Here is a 22,255-nt window from a genome sequence, read left to right as displayed (position 1 = left end):
ACTAAAAGCTTGGGGGAGATGATACATCGCCACTTTCCTACTTGCTCTGAGTAAGTATTATGTTAGTCTTGAAATCTTAGTAATTTTAGTAATGTTATATCACCTGAAGGGCAAGTGGACTTGTAAAATGTACAAACATTAAGAAATTCCACTCAATTTTTCTAGGAGTACTATTCAGCATAACTTTCAAATCAAATAATGATTGGTTTTCTTTAAAAACAAAAAACAAAACCGAAAACACCACTAATTCATGGTGGAAAACTGCTCAAGCATTTAGAAACCTAAGAAATTTGGCCAAATTTTATTTGTAAATTTATATTATAAAAACTTAGTAATCATCTAGCAAAAACAATCTTCATGCCAATAGAAAAGACATGGCACTTCCAGGTCACATAACCAACAAGATGGAAGACCATATAAATCAAAAGAACTCTAAGGCACAATCCTGAAAATTCACAAAAATGATAAAAAATGGCAATAGTCAATGTTGGAGAGGTTAGAGAATGATAAGCATACTAATACATTGGTGAACCTGTGAAACAGTACTATCATTTTGGAAAGCAATTTGGATGTATACAAATAAAGTGACTAAAATGTCTATAGCACAGACTTCATTACTGGGCTTATACTCCTGGGAAACCATATAAGAAGAAAGTCATGGGAGCCAAGATGGTGGAGGGAAAGCAGTGACTTGCTAGAGCTCTCCCCCAAACCCCTCCAAATACCTATACAAAATGGCTCTAAACAAATTCTAAAGCAGCAGAACCCACAAAAAAACAGAGTAAAACAAATTTCCAGCCCAAGACAACCTGGACGGCTGATCGGAAAGGTATATCGCACTGGGCAGGGAGAGGAGAGCAGTTTGGCATGGGCGGGCAGGCCCCAGCGGCCCTGGAGCAGGCCTCAGAGGACTGAATAGCAGGCACCTGCAGCGGTTTCCAGACTTCTCAACCCACGAACACCAAAGACAACTTAGAAGGTTAGTGGGAAAAGTCTGTGACTGCAGTGAGAGAAGAAGCTAGGTCTCAGCCGCAAGTCCACAGCGTGACCTCAGGGCAACGATTGCGTCCTGAGCTTCCATCTCACAGACTGGGGGAAATCGAGTGGCTGATCAGAGGGGGGCTGCAAGGATCTCTTTGCCAGGGCTGAGGCAGAAATCTCTTGCTTTGCCCATGCCTGGATCTGAGTCACAGTTCTGAGGGGCGGTCCCAAGGTGAGGAAGAGCGCTGGACAGGAGGAGCGCTGGCGTGGTGGAGCTTGTTGTGGCAGTAGAGAGAAAACACCTCGCCCCTAATCATAGCACCTTGGAAGAACTGACACTTTTCAGGTCCCTAGAAGTATCTCTGAAAACAGCTGTACAAACACCGAAGCTTGGGACAGTACATTCTCCACATTGGAAACAGACTCTTACCTTAACAAAGAGTTTAAAACTCAAGTAATTGGTTGGGATCATAAGCAAGCAGTGCAGAAAGAGTCAGACCATATTATCTTACTTTGGTGACAAAGAAGATCAAAACATACAACCAGAAGAAGAAAACAAAGTCAAAGCTTCTACATCCAAAACTTCCAAGAAAAATATGAATCAGTCCCAGGCCTTGGAAGAGCTCAAAAGGGATTTTGAGAAGCAAGTAAGAGAAGTAGAGGAAAAACTGGGAAGAGAAATGAGAGTGATGCAAGAAAATCATGAAAAGCAAGTTAACAGCTTGCTAAAGGAGACCCAAAAAAATACTGAAGAAAATAACACCTTAAAAAATAGCCTAATCCAAATGGCAAAAGAGGTCCAAAAAGCCAATGAAGAGAAGAATGCCCTACAGAGCAAAATTGGACAAATGGAAAAGGAAGTCCAAAAGATTACTGAAGAAAATCCTTCCCTAAAAATTAGAATAGAGCAACTGGAAGATAGAGACTTTATGAGAAATAAAGACACTGTAAAACAAATCCAAAAGAATGAAAAATTAGAAAACAATGTGAAATATCTCACTGGAAAAACAACTGACCCGGAAAATAGATCCAGGAGAGAGAATTTAAAAATTATTGGACTATCTGAAAGCCATGATCAAAAAAAAAGCCTAGACATCATCTTTCAAGAAATGATCAAGGAAAACTGTCCTGAAATTTTAGAACCAGAGGGCAAAACAGAAATTGAAAGAATCCACAGATCTCCTCCTGAAAGAGATCCCCAAAGGAAAACTCCTAGGAATATTGTAGCCAAATTCCAGAGCTCCCAGGTCAAGGAGAAAATATTACAAGCAGCCAGAAAGAAACAATTCAAGTATTGTGGAAACACGATCAGGATAACACAAGATTTAGCAGCTTCTACATTAAGGGACCACAGGGCATGGAATATAATATTCCGGAGGGCAAAGGACATAGGATTACAACCAAGAATCACCTACCCAGCAAAACTGAGTATAATTCTTCAGGGGGAAAAATGGTCATTCAGTGAAATAGAGGACTTTCAAGCATTCCTGATGAAAACACCAGAGCTGAATAGAAAATCTGACTTTCCAATACAATACTCAAGTGGAACATGAAGAGGTAAACAGGAAAGAGAAATCATAAGAGACTTATTATGGTTGAACTGTTTACATTCCTGCATGGAAAGATGATATCTATAACTCATGAGACCTATGTCAGCATTAGGGTAGTTGGAGGGAAGAAATTATATGTATGTATGTATATAGACAGATAGACAGACAGACAGATAGATAGACAGAGGGCACAGGGTGAGTTGAAGATGAAAGTGTCATATCTGGAAAATAAAATTAAGGGGTGAGAGAGGATTATACTAGGAGAAGGAGAAAGGGAAAGGTAGAATGGGGTAAACTGTCTCACAAAAAAAAAAAAACAGAAAAGAAAAGGCTCTTACAGCAGAGGGGAAACGGGGAAGGTGAGAGGCAATGAGTGAATCTTATTCTCATAGGATTTGACTTAAGGAGGGAATAACATATACAATGGAGTATGGAAATCTATCTTACCCTACAGGAAAATAGGAGGGGAAGGGGACAAGAGAGTCGGGGGATGAGAGAGAGGAGGGCAGACTGGGAAAGGGGGTAATCAGAAGCAAATACTTCTGAGGAAGGACAGGGTCAAAAGAAAGAATAGAATAAATGGGGGGGCGGGATAGGGTTAAGGGAAATAGAGTTAGTTTTTCACAGCATGTCTACTATGGAAGTGTTTTGCACGACTACACATCTATAACCTGTATCCAGATGCTTGCCTTTTCAATGAGGGTGGGTGGGGAGGGAGGAAGGGAGAAAATTTGGAACCCAAAGTTTTAAAAACACATGTTTAAAAAAAATGTTTTTACATGCAACTGGGAAATAAGAAATACAGGAAATGGGGTACAGAAATCTATCCTGCCCTACAGGAAAATAGAAGGGGAAGGGGGGGGAAAGATAGCAGGGAAAGCAGACTAGGGGAAGGGGTATTCAGAATGCATGCCATCTTGGGGTGGGGGGAGGGGCAAGATGGGGTAAAAATTTGGAACTCAAAATCTTGTGGAAGTAAATGTTGAAAACTAAAAAAAAAATGGACTAAACTGACAATTTTAGTTCAAAATCTATGATTGTATGACGATACAGAGAGAATAAAAAAGAGGTCTTTAAAAAAATTTTTTTAAATTAAAAAAAAAAAAAGAAGAAAGTCACCATATACTCCAAAATATTTATAGCAGCACATTTTGTGATGGCTGAGAATTGAAAACAAAGTGGATGCCCATTAATTGGGAAATGGCTAAACAAATGTGGTAAAATGAATGTAATGTAATATCACTGTGCTGTAAAAAATTATGTGTGATGAATACAGAGAAGTACAGAAAGATATACATGAACTACAGCAGACTGAAGCAAGCAGAGGCAAGAAAACAATATACACAATGACTACAACAATGGAAACAGAAATATCTACACACCAAAAAAAATCAAAAGTAAATGTAACAAAATTATAAAGATCAAGGACTAGAATGAAAAGATATGAGAAGACGTCCTAAATTCACACCTTTATGAAGGTGGGAGGCCCACAGGTATTAAATATTGCATATGTTTTCAGACTTTTTCAATTATTGATTAGTTGTGCTCTCTAAAATATTCTACTTGTTATATGCTTGTTATATGAGACGGCTCTTTGGGAGACAAGAGGGGAAGGATACTTGGATACCTATGATGATGTAAGAAACAGAAAATAGCAATAAAACTTATTTTTAAAAATAAAAATAAATTTTAAAAAGAAGACATGGCAGCTAAGGGCAGCACTAGCACAGAGTACAAGTTCATCTGCAAAACATTCAGATGAAGAATGATTGAATATTAAAAGTAATTATGCTTCATAAAAAAGAAAGAAGCAGAGGACGGGGAAATACTTTGGAATGCTAGACTAAATTATCCAGACAGCATTTATGGATGAAAATTGAAAGGAAAACAACAAATAGAAGTGAAATGAAATTAGTATTTCAACAGCAATCAATTCCCATCACACATAACAGTAGAGCTGCCACAAAAGAACTCTACTCTCATTATCCAACACGCCACATGAGTGCATAGAAAGTCACTTAAGAAGATCAAATTGGGAAGGGTGGCTAGGTCAGAAAACACAAAAGAAATCACATACTGGAGGTGACATAGGATTATTGGATTTAGGTCTAGAAGGGCACTTAAAAAGCCAGTGAGTTCCCACTTCCTCATTTTACACATGAAGAAATTGAGGTCTTAGAGAGTTGAAGGGACCTGATCAAAGTTACACAGGTAGCAAGTAGCAAAGCTAGGACTTAATTCAGTGGTTTTTTTCCAGTGTTATCATGCCACCTCCCCTTCCTCAGAGGTTAAATTTTGAAAGAAAATATCCCATATGATATTAACACAAAAGGACAAGCATAAAAATATCAATTTATGACCCATATGCCTACTTTCTCATCTCTATAAAATTCAGTTCAAGTTAATCAAGGAGACAGATCTCTATCATAATCATTTCATACCTATAGAACCAAGTTTCAACTATGAAAATATTTTTCTAATGCTATTGTTTATTTAGGCAAGAGTCTATAGAAGAGAAAAGCAATTCCCATCTTTAAAGCTGAACATAGGGTAACTGAATTTAGAGAAAGAATTCCAAAGTTGGAAGGGACTTCAGTATCTGTGGGTACTAAAAAAAAGAATTCTCTCTTCAACACACCTGACAAGTGTTCATAGTCTTAACTAGAAGACCGCCAGTGAGGAGAAATTCACTATCTCCCACAGCAGCCACTCCTTTTTACTGCTCTAATTGTTAGAAGGTTTTCCCTAATATCAAAGCCTAAGTCAGCCTCTCCGTAACTTCTCTCAACTGTTTCTAATTCTGCCCTCTAGAGAAGAGGAACAAATCTAATACTTTTTCCTTAGGCAGCTAGATGGTTTGGGGGATACAGCACTGGGCCTAGAGACAGGAAGCCCTGAGTTCAAATCCAGCCTCAGACATTTACTAGCTGTTACCCTAAGCAAGTCACTTAGCCTTTCTCTGCCTCAGTTTCCTCAACTATAAAATGGGGCTCATAATAGCACCTACCTCCCAGGGTTGTTATGAAAATTAAATTAGATAAATTTGTAAAGTTCTTAGGACAGTACCTGGCACATAATAGGCACTATATAAATGCTTATTCCCTTCCCTCTTCAACATGACATGAGAGTCCTTCAAATATCTGAAGAGAACCATCATGATCCCTCACTTCCTTCCAAAAATCTACTCTCCAAACCAAATATCCCCAGTTACTTAAACTAATCCTCATATAACAAGAACTCAAGGTCATTCCCTACCCTAGTTGCCCTCCTCTGGACACCTCCCAACTTTATCACAGTTCCTTCTAAAACATAGCATCCAGAACTAAACACAGTTCTTCAGACTATTCAGCAGAGTACAGCAAGATTATCTCCTCCTTCTCATCCTTGGATGGTATGCCTCTCAACACAGCCAAAGCTCACACCAGTTTTCCTAGCCGCCATACTTCTTGTTGATTCACAAGTGAGCTTGCATTCTACTAAATTCCCCAGATCTTCTTTCACGTGACCTGTTGTCTCACCATGTCTTTTCAAATCTTGTACTTGTAGATGATGCTTTGAATCTAAGGGTAAGATTTTATATTTATCCCCATTAAATTTCACCTCATTAAATTTGACCCACAGCCTTACAGGGCCTGTCAGTCATTCAACAAGCATTTATCAAATGCTTACTATAAGTGCTGAGGATACAAAGAATGTCAAACACTCCTTGCTCTCAAGGAGCTCACATTCTAATGAGAAAGACAAGTAAATAACTAGATACATACAAGATATACAGGGTGTCCCAAAAATCTTAGTGGTTTATTAAAGCTTAAAATTACACTAAGACTTACAGGACACTGTATATACAAAGTAGATGGAAGAGTGTCTCATATAGGAAAGCACTAGCAACTAGGGCAAATGGGTAAGGCCCCCTGTATTTGAGCTGAATCTTGAAGGAAGCCAGGGAAACAAAGAAATAGAGGTGACGAGGGAGAGCATTTCAGGCACTACAAAGGAATGGGGGCAGGAGACAGAGTGCAGTATGGAAGGAATAGCAAGTAGGCCATTATAGGTGAATTGTGGAGTCCACAGAGGACAAGAAAGTATAACACAAGAAACTATAGAAAGGGGCCAGGTCACTAAGAGCTTTAAAGCCAAAAAGAGGCATTTCTATTTTATTCTGAAGGTAAGAGGGAGACAGAGTTCTTTGAGGGGACTGGGGTGTTGACAGAGTCAGACCTACAACTTAGAAAAGTCACTCTGGCAGTTGAATAAAGAACTGATTTAAGTGAGAAGAGAAATGAGGCACAAAAACCAGTTAGGAGGTTACTACAATAGTCTAGACAAGAGGCAGTGAGGACCACTATGTGGTATAGGACTACAGAAATATTGTGAAGGTAGAAACAAGATTTAGCAATGAACTGGATATGAGTCAAAGATAACACTGAGTTCACACACCCTCTGAAATCTGCTCTCCCCAAATCTAGGTTTTCTTCTCTGTCACCAATTCCGTGATGAAATGGCCATTTTCCTCCAAGGTATCCATCAATTCTAGCACAGCTAGGTGGCACAGTGGATAGAACACTGGGCTTGAAGTCAGGAGTTCAAATCTGGACTCAGATAATTAATAGATGTGTGACTTTGGGCAAGTCACTTAACACTGTTTGCCTAATTTTCCTCATCTGTAAAAATGATCTAGGGAAGAAAATGGCAAACCACTTCAGTATCTTTGCCAAGAAAACCTCAAATGGGACCTCAAAGAGTAGGATGTGACTGAAAAACAACTGAACACCATCCATCGATTCTACCCTAGCAAACAGTTCCATTCTGTTTATGAGAACAGAATTCAAAAAACAAAATAAAACAAAATGTCCCCTGGGAGGTTCCTCCAACTTTTGACTGTTTGAACATTTGTCAGCAAGGTAATGTCATTCCTTTTTAGTATGCTGTCCAGATTTGCCATAGCTTTCTTTCCAAGGAGCAAATATATTTTGATTTCATGGCTGCAGCAGCTGTTGGCAGTGATCTTTGAACCCAAGAATATAAAATCCCACACTGCTTCCATTTCTTCTCCTTCTATTTGCTAGGAAGTTGATGGGAACAGTCACCAAGATATCAGATTTTTTTGATGTTAAACTTCAAGTCAGCTCTTACACGCCTCTCTTTCACCCTCATCAAGAGGTCCTAACTTCTCTTCACTTTTTACCATCAGAGTGGTATCATCTGTATATCTGAGATCGTTGATATTTCTCCTGGCAATCTTAATTCTGGCTTTTCATTCATCCAGTCTGACATTTCACATGATGTACTCTGCATAAAAGTTAAATAAATAAGGTGAATATACAACCATGTTGTGCTCCTTTTCAAATCAGTTGTTGCATGTTCAGTTCTAACTGTTGTTTCTTGGCCCATATACAGGTTCCTCAAGAGACAAATAAGATGATCTGGTAGTCCCATATCTTTGAGGATTTCCCACATTTTGCTGTGATCCCCGAAGTCAAAGGTAATTTGGTAATTTAGTCTCTAGTTCCTCTGCTTCTTTAAAAACAAGCCTGCTCTTCTGGAAATTCTCAGTTCACATATTACCCAGCTTGCACAATCTTAAGCATACTCTTGCTGGTGTTCGAAATGAGTGCAATTGTTAGATAATTTGAATATTCCTTGGGATTACCCTTCTTTAGGATTGAGACATAAACTGATCTTTTGCCATCCAACGGCCACTGTTGTTTTCCTAATTTGCCAGCATATTGAACACAGCAGTTTTAACGGCATTATATTTTAGAATTTTAAATAGCTCAGCTGGAATTCCATCACCACCACTAGTCTTATTGTTAGCAATACTTCCTAAGGCCCACTTGACTTCACTTCCCAGGATGTCTGGCTCTAGATCAATAATTAAATCGTCACGGTTACTGGTAATGTTAAGATCTTTCTTGCATATTTCTTCTGTGTATTCTTGCCACCTCTTCTTAATCTCTTCTGTTTCTGTTAAATCCCTAACATTTTTTGTTTTATCCTGTCCATTTTTGCATGAAATTTTTCCTTGATATTTCAAATTTTCTTGAAGAGATGTTGTCTTTCCCATTCTATTGTTTTCTTCTATTTCTTTGTATTGCTCATTTAAGAAAACCTCATCTCTCCTTTCTATTGTCTGAAATTCTGCATTCAGTTGGATATAATCAGAAAATAAGTTTTAAAAAAAAGAAAAAAGGTCCCTTAGTAGTAGTCTAAATTTAAAAATCCAGAGATACTAAAATTCATGAATTTCAGAATTAGAGGTGAGTACACAAACCCTAATTCAGGACTTTTGTATTTTATATTCAATTCTAAACAAGTGTCCTTGGCTAGGTCGGTAGCAAATAAACTACAAATTGGAAGTCAAGTTAACAAGCATTTATTAAGCACCTACAAAGTGCCAGGTACGATGCTAGGTGCTAGAGATAAAAAGAAATGCAAAAAATAGCCTCTGGAGCTCAAATTTTAATGGGGGAGACAACTTGCAAATAACTTTGTACAAAGACTACATACTGGATAAAGTGGAGAAAATAACAAAGAGATGGCACAAGCACTAAGGGGAATAAAGAAGTTCTATCACCGAGGCACACTGATGTCAGCAAAAGATGACAAGGGGTATAAAAAAGCTATAAAGAAAACAGCAATTTATTGCTATGGCATCACCATATAAATAACTGATGCTCATTATGATCATATTAATTCATCCAAAAATGTTAAATTATGTAAGTCAGTATAGGTAAAGGAAATAGAAGCTAAACTTCCCGTGTGACCGTGGAAAAAAATTTTTTTTTTATTTCTCTGGGCCTCAGTTTTTTCTAGATTACCCTTAAAGAGCCCTTCAAAGCTCTGCAACCTATAAGTGTATGATCCACTGCCACTCTGAAATTGATGTGTTCTTGACAAAGTCATTTACCTTCTCTGAGGCTCAGTCTCATGCATAAAATAAATGTATTGGACCAGATATCTAAAATCCCTTCCAGTTCTAAGATATAAAACTCTTCCATTAAAACCAGGCCCCACTCCAAAGCAAACTCAAAAAAGGTAATTAAAGGGTACTGATAAAACAAAACTCAAAAGCAACTACACTACCGAAAAGCCCATTTCAAAAGAACATACCAACTCAGTAAGCAACATAAATCAATCCTACCACCTACTTAGCTGGCATAAGATGAAATTTAATAATCTTCAATAATAAAGTCTCATCTCTAGCAAAGAACCAGAAATAGAGAAAGTATCATGAAGGTTTAAGGAATAGCACTCTCTTCTCTCTTGATCATCAATAAGGCAGAATGCCACAGATTTTTTTTTTCAAAATACACACACAGAGGACAATTTCCAAGATCTGGAATACTGACCTTACACAGTGACTGAATTTCAGCTTCACAGGATCATGGTTCACAGATTTAGAGCTAAAAAAGGACCTCAGAAGCCCATCTAATCACAAATTTAGACCTGGAGGGGCCCTTGGAAGGCCCTCTAATCATATATTTAGAACTGGAAGGAAACTCAGAGGTAATCAAAGTCCAACTCATTCTACTGAGGAGAAAAATGAGGCCAGAAAAGTAAAGTGACTTGATCAAGGAAATAAAAGTGACAGGACTCTTCTGTCCTACAGAGTACTCTAAATCACAGGTGTCAAATATGAGTCCCCAATAAAACTCCACTTCCCACTTGGGAGTGGGGCCAAACCATATTAAAATGTGACTGAGAAATATTTAACAAAATAAATATACGATAGAATATAGATAATGGCAATATGGGGTTTTCTAAGTCAATATTCAGCCTGCAGGGATCCTTTTTTTAAATCATATTTTCATTTATCTTGTTAATATTCCCAATTACATTTTAAAATTTATTATTTTTTCGTTCTTTTTTTAAAAATTTTGAGTTCCAAATCCTCTTCCTTCCTCCAGCTTCTCCTCCACCTGAGAAGGCAAGCAACATATCAGTTATACACGTGAAGTCATGCAAAACATATTTCCCTATTAGCCATGATGCAAATAAATAAATGAATGAAGCAAGAAAAATAAAGTGAAAAAAGTGTGCTTCCATGCTAGGTTCTTTTTGTACAGTTTAGTGGTCCCCCCTTTCTATTTGACAGCAATGCTCTAAATCTCCATTTCTGTTTGTCCCTGATTTATCCAGAACATTCCTGGGTACAATTAGTTCATTGATCCCCAAAAGTTGCAGCATCCTATGTGGCGTGTCCTGTGCTACATAATGCACCAACTTCAAGCCATCTCTTCTTGCTTTCCACCTGTTTCACTTAAGTCCCTGTATAAGTATTTAATAAATGTTTGTGAAATGGTTATCCTATAGTCAGAGGGCCCCTTGATTAAGGCACACTTTCGCTAACCCAGAGCTGTCAGAAGGTGGCACTGGATCTCAGCAGGTTCCCAGGACGAAGAAGAAGTATGCCTTCACCCGGAGATGAGACAACTCCGGGGAAAGCGGGGAGCAGAGAAAGCCCCGCGGGTGCACAACCTTGAAGGGGAGAAGGGAGTAAGCGGATGAGCAACAGGTACCGGGACCACCAGGGCAACGAATGGGTTCGTTTTTACCAAAAGGGGAAACTGAGGCCCAGAGAAGGAGTCAGTGACGCCTCAGGGCTGCAGCCAGAAAGAGGTCCAGGGCGCTCGTCTACCTGACTGACAGCGCCCGGAGGGAGCGAGGCCTGTCCGAGCTGGCCCGGGAGGCCGAACTCTAGCCGCGAGCCCCGGAGCACTTGGAGCAGAGGGAGGGAGGGAGGGGGGACCCCGAGTCCCAGGGCGCCGCAGGCTCCCCCTTCCCGCCCTCACTCACCGTGGCTGGTGAAGTAGAACACCATGATGCCGGCGCCGGCGGCGGCTCCGCCTCGAGCCGCGCTCGGCTCCGAGGTAAGGGCTCAGAGCGGCGGCCAGAAAGCAGAACCAAGTTCCTCCGTCAGTCAATCTGTATCTCCGCCGGAACTTTTCTCCAGGCCCCGCCCCTCCGACAGACACTTCCTGTTTACGCCACCGCGTAACGTCATAACGTCGATGCCGCCATCTTAGTAACTGGCACGTTAGCGGCGCTCCTGTAGGGTCTCCACGTGGCTTTGGTACCTCGGAGTTATTGGTTTGGGTAGAAACTGGGTAGGATTTATATGTAGCGGGTGTGTAGGGGAGGCTTGCACCCGGTGAAGACTCCTAAAACTAATTTTCTCCATTAAGGTAGGTTCAATTCGGCAAGGCAGGAACAGGGCAGTCCAATTCACTTAAATTCAACAGGCGTTTATTGGAAGCTGGAATGCAAAAAAAAATAGTAATTCCTGCCCGAAAGGCTTTTAACTACTTAGAATGTAAACCCTTTGAGAGCAAGCGCTGTTTCCTTTTTAGTTTTGTATCTCTAATATTTTGCACACAGCAAGTTGGAACTAGATCTTTAATTGCACCAGTGCAGGGAACTTCCAGGGAGGAAACGACTTTTACTAATGACGGTGGGCACAATCTCTTCTGCTTACAGCCAGTTTCGGGGAGCTGCCTTCTGGGACCCAGAGGTCCTTAACATGAACACCCGTGTGTCACCGAGTCAGGTCTTGAACCCAGATCTCCCTGAGACCCGGAGACTGGCTCTAGATCCCCTACCCCGCTATATCAAGCTTGGTAGGAGCACAATAAATGTCATTGCTTAAATGACAGTAGTTCAAGGAGGACGGGAAAGGCAGGGGAACAAGAAGCATACAAAGTAAAATACAAAGTAATTTTTGGAGGATGGGGGGATGTATTGACACCGTGAAAAGATACGAGGAAAACCTCTTGTAGGAAGTGGCTTTGTAGGAGGTGAGCCTTGGAGGCTTGAATGGCGCTGAGGAAGCCTTTCATTCCAGGCGTGGGGCGGGGCGGGGCGTGGAGTTGGGAGGTGGACTGGTCTGCCTAAGGAGATTATGAAGTAGTCTAGTTTGGCGTAGAGGTGGGTAAAACTGTGTCATGTGAAATCAAGTAACACTCATTGTTCTTAAACTGGGGTCCAGAGACCTGTAAAACTGCATCATTAATTTTTTTTTAAATATTTTTATTGGTATCTTTTTTTTAACGTCACCAGAATTTCTCACACTAGCAATCCTCCCAGAGAGCCAACAGATAATATATTTTAAAGAAAGAAAAAAGAAGAGGAAAAACAAAACCAGCAAATCAATACATTATAAAAATCTGAAAGTCTATGTGATGTTCTACATCTGTGTACCTCCCACCAGTGCAAAGAAGTGCGTGGGTGGGTGGGTGGGTGTCTTTCTACATCTCTTTGGAGTCCCTATTTGTTCTTTGTAATTTTGCAACATTCACTTTTGATTATTTTGTGTTTATTTACATTTTTGTCCTCTTTGTGAATATTGTTTTCTTGGCCCTGTTTACTTAACTGCATTAGATCATGTATGTCTTTCCACACTTATCTATATTCAACATATTTCTCCTTTCTTACAACACAATATTCTATTGCATTTGTTAGCCATTCCTCAGTCAATGGGCATCTACTTACTTAATTTCTTAATTACTTAATTTCTCAATTAAATACAATTCACTTGAAAGTCAAGACATCATCCTAGTGATGTTATTGGTCATCTCTCGGAAGGATGAACAACATTTATATTTTCATCTATTTTTGGATTCCTTTGTAATTCTATGTATTATATTTTATGAATTTTTAAAATATTATTCTTAGGAAGGTTTCACCAGACTCCTAAAGGCATCCATAACACAAAAATAGTTAAGAACCCCTGTTCTACAGAGTAGATGCTTTGAGGATAACAATATTATCTCTGTGAAGCCCCTGAATATTGTGTCAGACAGGCCGGCAGCTGGCGTGTGGTGACCATATTTTCTAAAACATTTTTTTTTTGGACCAGAGTTGTGATTAACTCCCAACCAAGAGAGGAAAACAAGGAAACTCCCTTCCAACCGATAAACCGTAGACTTTTAGGTTTGGATAGAAAAACTATCTAATCTGAACCTTTATAAATATCTAATCTTTATGAAGAAGGAAAGGAAGTTCTAAAAAGATGAAGTGGTGAAACTGATGGGGTGCTTGGGTGCTTGTACTCGGACCCACTTGCAAGATTATATTTCTCCCTAGCCTCAGAAACACTATCCCTGACAGTTTCCCTCCAGCCCGAGGACCCTATCTCTGGCAGTGACTCATCAGTGGGCCCAGTGAGGCAAACTATCTCTCCCTGTTACAAGAACAAGCTGACCTCTGTAGAATTTCCCTTGTATGAACAGGACTGTCTTGTACCAGCAGAACTATCAAATACTGATGCCCACAGTTACCTTATACAATCCAGAGGTCAAGCTGTAGACATTAATTCCTGAAACTATCTTGTTACAGACACAACAGACCAAAAATATACCCCTTAGGAAACCAGGGGGCTCCCCATTTTCAGTAGTGAATGAAGCCTATGACCAAAATTGTATGTTATCACCTAATTAGCATACTTGCCACATAATCCACTATTTTTCCTATATAAACTTTAGCATCATTCCTATTAGGTTGCAAGCTCCCTCAGGAGCTGTGCCCACCATGGCAGAATTCCTTAAGGACCTCTCCTTGCTATATAGCATAACAATAAATCTTTGCCACCTTGACTCAAAGAATGCTTGAGTCTGTGAATTCATTCCAGACCATCCCGTCCAATACTCTGATCCTTGAGGGATTGAAATCTCTCAGACCTCAACATTTATGGTGCCCAACATGGGGCCTGTCTGAAGTCTTAGGCATTCTCTGAGTTAAGGTAAGTCTCCCGCTCCCCTCCACCAGTAGTTGGGTCACCCCACAAGCACCTAGGAAGGTTTGTTGGTCCTTTGGGTAGAGCCTGCAACAGGCTCTGGCAGAATTCTCTCTTGACAAGGGACACCTTGTTTTGGGAACACCTTCGTATTGGCAACAAAACCAGTGTTTGAATGCCGGTATTTTTTAACTTCAAATACAATTTTTTTACTGTCTGACTCTTCATGACCCCCTTGAGGTTTTCTTGGCGAGGATACTGGAATGCTTTGCCATTTCCTTCTCCTCCTCATTTTACAGATGAGGAGACTGAGGCAAACAGGGTTAAATGACTTGCCCAGAGTTACTCAGCTAGTGTCTGAGGTCAGATTTGAACTCAGGAAGATGTCTTCCTAATTCCAAGCCCAGTGCTCTATCCATTTCGACACCTAGCTGCCAATTAATTCAAGAGTACTACCTTAATAGTATAATACTTCGACTTCCTTTTATAGAAGTCAAGACTGCCTAAAAAATCCATAGTATATTATTCCCCTAACTTTAACAAATATTAATTACACAGTTCCAGACTCTACTTAAGGAGACAAAAACATCAGAAGCCAGACGTGCTACGAGAAAGCCAGGTCCTCAATATGTCCCTGATTTCCAGTTTGTTTCCTTAGAGACTTTGGGAAATTTCCCTTTGGGTTAGATCAAGGCTTCCCTATCTTGATTGAGCTGAAATTTCTTACTTTCAGCTAAAGAGCTCATTTGGTCTTGTGTTTGTATATTCTAATATGCATAACTTTTCTGATTTCTGTTTGGGATCTGGATAAATAGGTTTACTTACTACTCATTATTTGGAATGGTCTTTTCTATAATTAGCATTTGGTGGGAAGGGTCAAGATTTCAGATGTGAGGGGGCAGCTAGGTGTCCAAGTGGATAGAGCTTGGGTCTTAGAGTCAGGAGGACTTGAGTTCAAATCCATCCTCAGACTCTTGACACTTACTAGCTGTGTGACCTGGGGCAAGTCACTTAATCCTGATCGCCTTAGCAAAAAACAGAACAAAACAAAAAAAAAAGAATTCAGATGTAAGCTTAAGATGCTTCTTTCTTTTTAAAGAAGAATGACCACAAAAGTGGCTAGAACCTAAGAAAAAAAATCATTCCTCTAAACTAACAATATTTAGGCCATTGTTGGGGAAGGGGTAGAATAGTGGAGATAAATATAACTCTAGTCCAGTACTTCTCTGAGACCAGAGGGGCGAGTCTTTGGCTATTCTCCCTTCTCACCAAGAATCAAAGTATATCTTGGAGAGGAATGGGCAGGATTCCCAAAATATCTCTCGAGTAAATCCTCTTCCCAAGCCCCCAACAACAAAAAGAAAATGTGGACATAGACTTTCATGAGCAATGTACACTCCCTACATCCATATGCTTCAGACAACTCCCTGTCTTCATCAAGTTACAGATATGTGGTCCTTTGGTGGAAGAACTCCCCATACTGACACTCAGTTCCTTCCCTTATCCTTTAGTATTATGAAACAAAGACAGTCTCACGTGAACTCTCAATAGAGAATTATTTTGTAAATTTGGAATAATACTTGTACTACCTCCCTGATAGGATCATTGTCAGTCAATCAATGAAGTAAGTGCTTGCTGTGAGCTGGGTGACTCAAAAGAAAGATACTCAAAGCGTTCACAATCTAATAGAGACAGCATGCAAATTACTATGTACAAATAAGCCATATACAGGAGTTGATTATTATTGGAAATAATAGATAGAAAGTACTAGAACTAAGGGGTATTGGGAAAGGCTTCCTGTAAAAGGTGGGACTTCAGGGAAATTGGGAAATGGAAATGAGGAAAAGCCAATGAAAATACTTGGAGTCTTGGAGAGGCCGCACTGGATGGAAGGGTAGGAGGTTATGTTGGGTGTAAGATGTAAGAAAACTGTAAGTTGGGAGGGGGGGGAGTGATATGAAGGCTTTGAATGCCAGAGGATTTTATATTTGATCCTGGAGGTGATAGAGAGCATGGAGAGTTTATTGAGTACATTAAGCAATATCTCTGCATGTGCACTGAAGTTTATTTAGTATATTAAGCACAGTATTTCTAGTCAAAGAATCTGAGTTTGAATCCTGGCTATGACTTGTGAGACCTTAGGTGGTCACTTACTTTTCCTGAACCTTGGTTTCCTCATTTGTAAAATATATGACCTCAAAGGCCTCTTCCAAGCAATCAAACAACAAGCATTTCAACACCTATTTTGTGTGAAGTTTGAGTAAGTTTTTTTGTCTTAGGGAGAGGAGTAAATTAGGGGTAGGAATGCTGGACCAGGTATTTATACGCAACCAATGTAGTTGGATACCTAATCTGCTGCTTCTTAAGGAGTTGCCAGGGGCGCTGAGAGGTTAAATGTTACTTGCCCAGGATCACAAGCCAATGTTGAGTCCTTTGTAGGACTTGAACCCAAGACATTCCAGTCTCAAGAAGCAGATTCTGTACTTCAAAAAAAAAGAAAAGAAAAGAAACAGCAGAGGCAGCTAGAGAGAGTGCAGTGGAGAGAGTCAAGACAACCTGAGTTCAAAATTGGTCTCAGACACTTACTATGTGACTGTAGGCAAGTCACCTAACTCTGATTGCCTGAAAAGAAAAAAGGAAAGAAAGAAAAGAAGGAAGAAAGAGAGAAAGAAAAGAAACAACCTCCTCCAAGGAATTTATATTCTACTGGAGAAAACAAGATATATAATTGTAGATTTACAGTTGGAAGGGACCTTAAAGTCCAGCACCCTAGTGGGTAAAATGAAAGAACTGAGGCTTAGAGAGACCGAGACTTTCTCTAGTTTATACAGGGAGTTAAGTGACATATAGGATTTGAACCTGGGTCATCTAATGTCAGATCCTTTGCTCTAACGTACTTAAATACTCAATTTGGGGAGGAGGATGTACTAGCAGCTAGGAGATCAAGAAAGGCCTCTTCTAGGGGTTGCTACTTGAAACTTTGAAAGGAGCTTGGAATTCAAAGAGGGTGAAGCATAATGCATTCTGAGCAGTGGGAAAGCCTCGTGCAAAGGCACAGGGATGGGCGACAGAATGTCGCGCGTGATGACCAGTGGGCCGATTTGGCTGGAACACCCAGTCCACCAAGGGCAGCAATGGGTAAATAAGCCTGGAAAGTCAAGCAGGAGCCAGCCCGTGAAGGGCTGTAAATAACAGAGGAGTTTATATTTGATGCTAGAGACAATACACTAAAGATGTTTGAACAGGGGAGTGACGTCATCAGGCCCGTACTTATAAGATCATAAAAGAAGCACAGCTACAACATCAAACCGCTCTTCAAAAATCTAGAGGCCTAGGACAGGACCCCTTATTTTGCCTACAGTTCGTAACAAGTGCGGTACTAGTCACGTGGTTGTGAGCTTCCGTAACCACAGAGCACCCTGGGACTTGTGGTCTTCTATGGACTTGACAGGCGCAGAAACGCCTCAGTTTGTTTCCCAAGTTGGAAAGGGGTTGTGGGCGGAGCCTAGAGCGAAGAAGAGGCTCGATTGGAGATCTCGTCGCTCGGAGAAGTCAGGACGAGCGAATGGGAATAGAGGAGGGGCGAGGCCGCGGTTCCGCGCGCTAATTTGAATACGCGTTCAAAACGGTCGGGCGGCTTCAGTTGAGGTTAGAGTACTGCTGGTTGAAGTGCTGTTCCTAACCGCGGCCTAGAGGTAAGGAGCCCGCCAGTTAGTCTTCTTGTGTTGCGTGAGAAAGGGGGAGGCTTGGGAGGCTTGGAGGGCTTGGGACCCCGGGGTGAAGGAGGTTAAGTAGAAAGAGGCCAGGGTCTGAGGAGAGGAAACCTGGGCTCTGTCCCGGCAAGCTCTGCCTCTAACTTGCTGTGTGATCTCTAGCTAGTCACCTAACCTCTCTGGGCCTCACAGAAGAACTCTGGAGGTTCCTTTTGGTGGCTCATCCGGCGAAGAGCCAAGGGGAATCTGCCTTACGTGGGAGGTAGCGTGGGCGCGGAGCGTCTGAAGAGCTGGGTTGGAAATCCCGCCTAGAACGCTTTACTTAGCCTTGCGACCCTGGGTAACTCCTGTCATCCGGCCCTCAGTTTCCTCACCTGTAAAATGGAGTTAACTATACCTGTAGTTACCTACCTCAAATGGCGGTCTTGAGGATTCAGTGAGGCAGTGTCAGTAAAGCGCTTCGCAAATGCTAAGTACGTAGGTAAATGCCGCACACTGTTGTTACTATTGGCGCGGGGGGGGGGGGGGGGGCGCCTGAGTGATTGGAGACCGGAAAAACCTGGCACCACTTACTGGCCGTGTGACCCTGGGCAAGTCCCTTAACCTGTCAGCGCCTCGGACAACTCAGTGGGTCCAGCCTTAGAGTGGCCTAGCAGTCATTCCTCTATCTTTGGAAAGCCAAGTTTTATTACAGGGGAAAAAAAATCACAGATCCTGACCAAAGTTTGTTGTTATTGTTGTTGTTTTAATTGCTAATATTAGCCTGCTGTTTGAGGGAGGTGTCCCTAGTTCAGTTGCCTTGGGACTAGTGCATCTTTCCAGTCCCCTCTCCCTGGCTGAACTCAGAATTCTGGTTTTGCTCCATCAACCCCCTTTGCCTTTTCAGAATCAAAAACTGCTTCTTCTCAGGAACCCCTGCCTTTTCTTCTTTTTAGTTCTGCTTCTACAGGAAAAAAAAAATACAATTCAGTTCAGCAAACATTTATTTAGCACCTATTATGTGCTAGACACTGTGTTAGGCATAAGGAAAAGGGGAAAAAATTGTTACCTTTTTTATTATTAATTTATTTTAATTTATCACAGTCACTTCGATGAGCTTTTGAGTTTTAAATTTTTCTCCCCCTCCCTCCCCAAGATGGCACGCAATCTGATATAGGCTATTACATATACATTCCTATTAAACATATTTTCACATTAGTGATGTTGTAAGGAAGAATTAGAACCAATAGGAGGAACCACAAGAGAGAGAAAACAAAACAGAAGGAAAAAATAGCAAATAGTATGCTGTGATCTGCATTCAAACTCCATAGTTGTTTCCTTGGATATGGATAGCATTTTCCATCATGAGACCTTTAGAGATGTCTTAGATTCTTGCATTGCTGAAAAGGGCTAAGTTTAATAAAGTTAGTCATCATACAGCGTGGCTGTTATTGTGTATACCTTTCTCCTGGTTCTGCTCACTTCACTCAGCATCATTCCATACAAGTCTTTCCAGGTTTTTCTGAAGTCTGCCTGCTCATCATTTCTTATAGCACAATAGTATTCCATTACATTCATATACCACAACTTGTTCAGCCATTTCCCAATTGATGGGCATTCCCTCAATTTCCAATTCTTTGCTACCACAAAAAGCTGTTATAAATATTTTTGTACATATGGGTCCTTTTCCCATTTTTATGATCTCTTTGGGATATAGCCCTAGAAATGCTATTGCTGGGTCAAAGGGTATGCACATTTTTATAGCCCTTTGGGCATAGTTCCAAATTGCTCTCCAAAATGGTTGGATCATTTCACAACTCCACCAACAATGCATTAGTGTTTCAATTTTCCCACAGCTTCTCCATCATTTATCAATTTCCTCTTTTGTCATGTTGGCCAATCTGATGGGTGTGATATGGTAACTCAGAGTTGTTTTGATTTGCACTTCTCTAATCAGTAATGATTTAGAGTGTTTTTTTCATATGACTATAATAATCTACTATTTGATAAACCCAAAGACCCTAGCTTCTGGGATAAGAACTCACTATTTGACAAAAACTGCTGGGAAAACTGGAAAAGAGTATGGCAGAAACTATGCATAGACCAAAATTTCACACCATATACCAAAATAAAGTCAAAATGGGTTCACAATTTAGATATAAAGGCTGATACTATAAGCAGACTAGGAGAGCAGGGAATAGTTCACCTATCAGATTTATGGAAAACAGAAGAATTCATGACCAAACAGAAAATAGAGAACATTATGAAATACAAAATGGGTAATTTTGTCTACATTAAATTGAAGAGTTTTTGCACAAACAAAGCCAATGCAACCAAGATTAGAAGGAAGTAGAAAACTGGGAAAGAATTTTTACAAGTATCTCTGATAAGGGCCTCATTTCTAAAATACACAGAAAACTATGTCAAATTTATGAGAATACAAGTCATTCTCCAATTGATAAATGGTCAAAGGATATGGACAGGCAGTTCTCAGATGAAGAAACTAAAGCCATCTATAGTCATTGTTAACTTCTGAGTGAAAGCTTCCAAATAACACCATCAAATGGTGTTAAATATAGGCAGCATTGGGTAGTGGAAAACCTCAGAGATGTGGAGTCAATCACACTCTCTTGGGATTGTGAGGAAGAGTTTGCCAGCTATGTGACCATGGATAAATTACTTTGATCCTTGGATACTTTTGATACTTTGATTCAATGTCTTTGATCCTCAGTTTTCAGACACTTGTACTACCTACTACTACACAGGGTTCTTATCAGGAAAGCACTTTGTAAACCTTAAAGCATATTAGAAAGATGAGGAATTATTACAAGTGCCATAACTTCCAAACATACTAAAATTCCTTTGTTAGACACTGCCTCAGGTTTCTGATGCAGAGTAAATAATAGTTTGGTAGACATAGCAGTATTATTTTTATGTACTGGTTCTGATATCTATTTTATGTATTTGGTTGTCCTTAAAATCTTATATGTTCTAGGGATTCACATAAGATGGCAAATGTTACTCCAAGGAAAAGGAATCAAAGTTCTTCTAAATATGGCAGGTGAGTTTATAAAACCCCAGCCCTGAAAGAAATCTTAGAGGCCACCCATCCAACCCATACCTGAACAAGCATCCCTTTTACAGCCTACCTGAAAAGACTTCTGGTTGAGATAAGGGAATCTACTACCTCAGTTAAATTTTCTGCATGGCTCTCATTATTAGGAAGTTTTTACTCACATCAAGCCAAATGTTATCCTGGCTTGTGAAAATCTTCCTGCTTGTTATTTTTTTTTTTAACTTTTTTTTAGGACATAGAGCTGATAAAGGAATTTGTTTTGCATGACTATACATACTTGTAATGAGTTTTATTTCTCTCGCCTTCTTAAAAGGGGCAGAGGGAAGAGAGAAAATTACAAACTGAAAATAAAATAAAAATCTTCCTGTTTGTCCTTGTTCTCGTACCTTATCCATGAAAGTCTCCCACCTTCATGTGTCTTAATCCTTGGGACCATAGTAAGGAGGCATTATATCCTAACACATTTATAAATACTATACAACTCTAATAGTACCTTTCTTTTTGTAACAAATCAGGAAGTTACCTGTTCCCACTAAATGGCAATACTACATTACTCCACCTCTTCTTTTTTATCAGTCAGATAGATCTGTAGTTTCTACTCGGGTAGGGAACCTGCAGCCTAGGTTTTTGGGTGCGACCTTTTGACTGAATCCAAGTTTTACAGAACAAATCTTTTTATGAAGGAGATTTGTTCTGTGAAGTTTGAATTCAGTCAAAGGGCGAAACTTGAGGTTCCCCACCTCTGTCTAACCTGTTTAACCATTCTAGAACTTTTCTGTTACGGTGAAAAGTAAAATATTATTTGTGCAGTAGTTGAATTGGAACATCAGAAGATTTATAAGTAGTTTTGTTGTCTTGAAATTTGATTATAATAAATATATATAAATATATAATTTGATTATAATAAATAAAGCTTTTCTTTACTTTTGACAAATCTAATCCTGAAAATCTGACTTTACACAAAATATGTCAGGAACAATTCTTTCCTTTCTAAAACTGAATCAAAGTGTACCAAAGGATATATGGCTGTGATTTCTTTAAATAACAAGTTCCCTAGTGCATTTAAAATAATTTATTTTATACTTTTCAAAACAAAAAATCTGGTGCTGGCTCTAGGAAAAAAAACAGGATTGATTCCTAAGCTCCATAATAAATTAGCAATTGAAAAGTAATATTCTAAGCTCCTGCTTATTTCTGTGTGGATTGGATTTTGAATGGGTTTTTG

At 39.9% G+C, this 22,255-nt stretch overlaps 2 protein-coding genes across 4 annotated transcripts in view; one reads left to right on the top strand and one right to left on the bottom strand.

Moving 5' to 3' along the window:
* Window positions 1-11,428, bottom strand: part of CCDC25 (coiled-coil domain containing 25) — a 43,570-nt gene extending 32,142 nt beyond the window's left edge. For both annotated transcript variants that reach the window (XM_027852258.1, XM_027852259.1), the window contains exon 1: window positions 11,328-11,428. In XM_027852258.1, coding sequence (XP_027708059.1) covers window positions 11,328-11,352 — 25 coding nt within the window. In that variant the 5' untranslated portion in view covers window positions 11,353-11,428. The remainder of the gene's footprint in view (window positions 1-11,327) is intronic.
* Window positions 11,429-11,661: 233 nt separating this feature from the next.
* ESCO2 (establishment of sister chromatid cohesion N-acetyltransferase 2) overlaps window positions 11,662-22,255 on the top strand; it is a 35,657-nt gene continuing 25,063 nt past the window's right edge. Inside the window, exons 1-2 of one of the 2 annotated variants that reach the window (XM_027848572.1) lie at window positions 11,662-11,716; window positions 20,950-21,015. In XM_027848572.1, coding sequence (XP_027704373.1) covers window positions 20,963-21,015 — 53 coding nt within the window. In that variant the 5' untranslated portion in view covers window positions 11,662-11,716; window positions 20,950-20,962. Of the gene's footprint in view, window positions 11,717-17,868; window positions 17,958-20,949; window positions 21,016-22,255 lie in introns of those variants that run through there. The other variant, XM_027848571.1, reaches the window with a different exon arrangement.

Source organism: Vombatus ursinus, unplaced genomic scaffold (assembly GCF_900497805.2).
Source record: "Vombatus ursinus unplaced genomic scaffold, bare-nosed wombat genome assembly UNPS02000580.1, whole genome shotgun sequence".
NCBI classification, from domain to species: Eukaryota; Metazoa; Chordata; class Mammalia; order Diprotodontia; family Vombatidae; genus Vombatus; species Vombatus ursinus.
The sequence above is the reverse complement of the archived record's forward strand: the minus strand, read 5'-3'. Positions and strand labels throughout refer to the sequence as shown.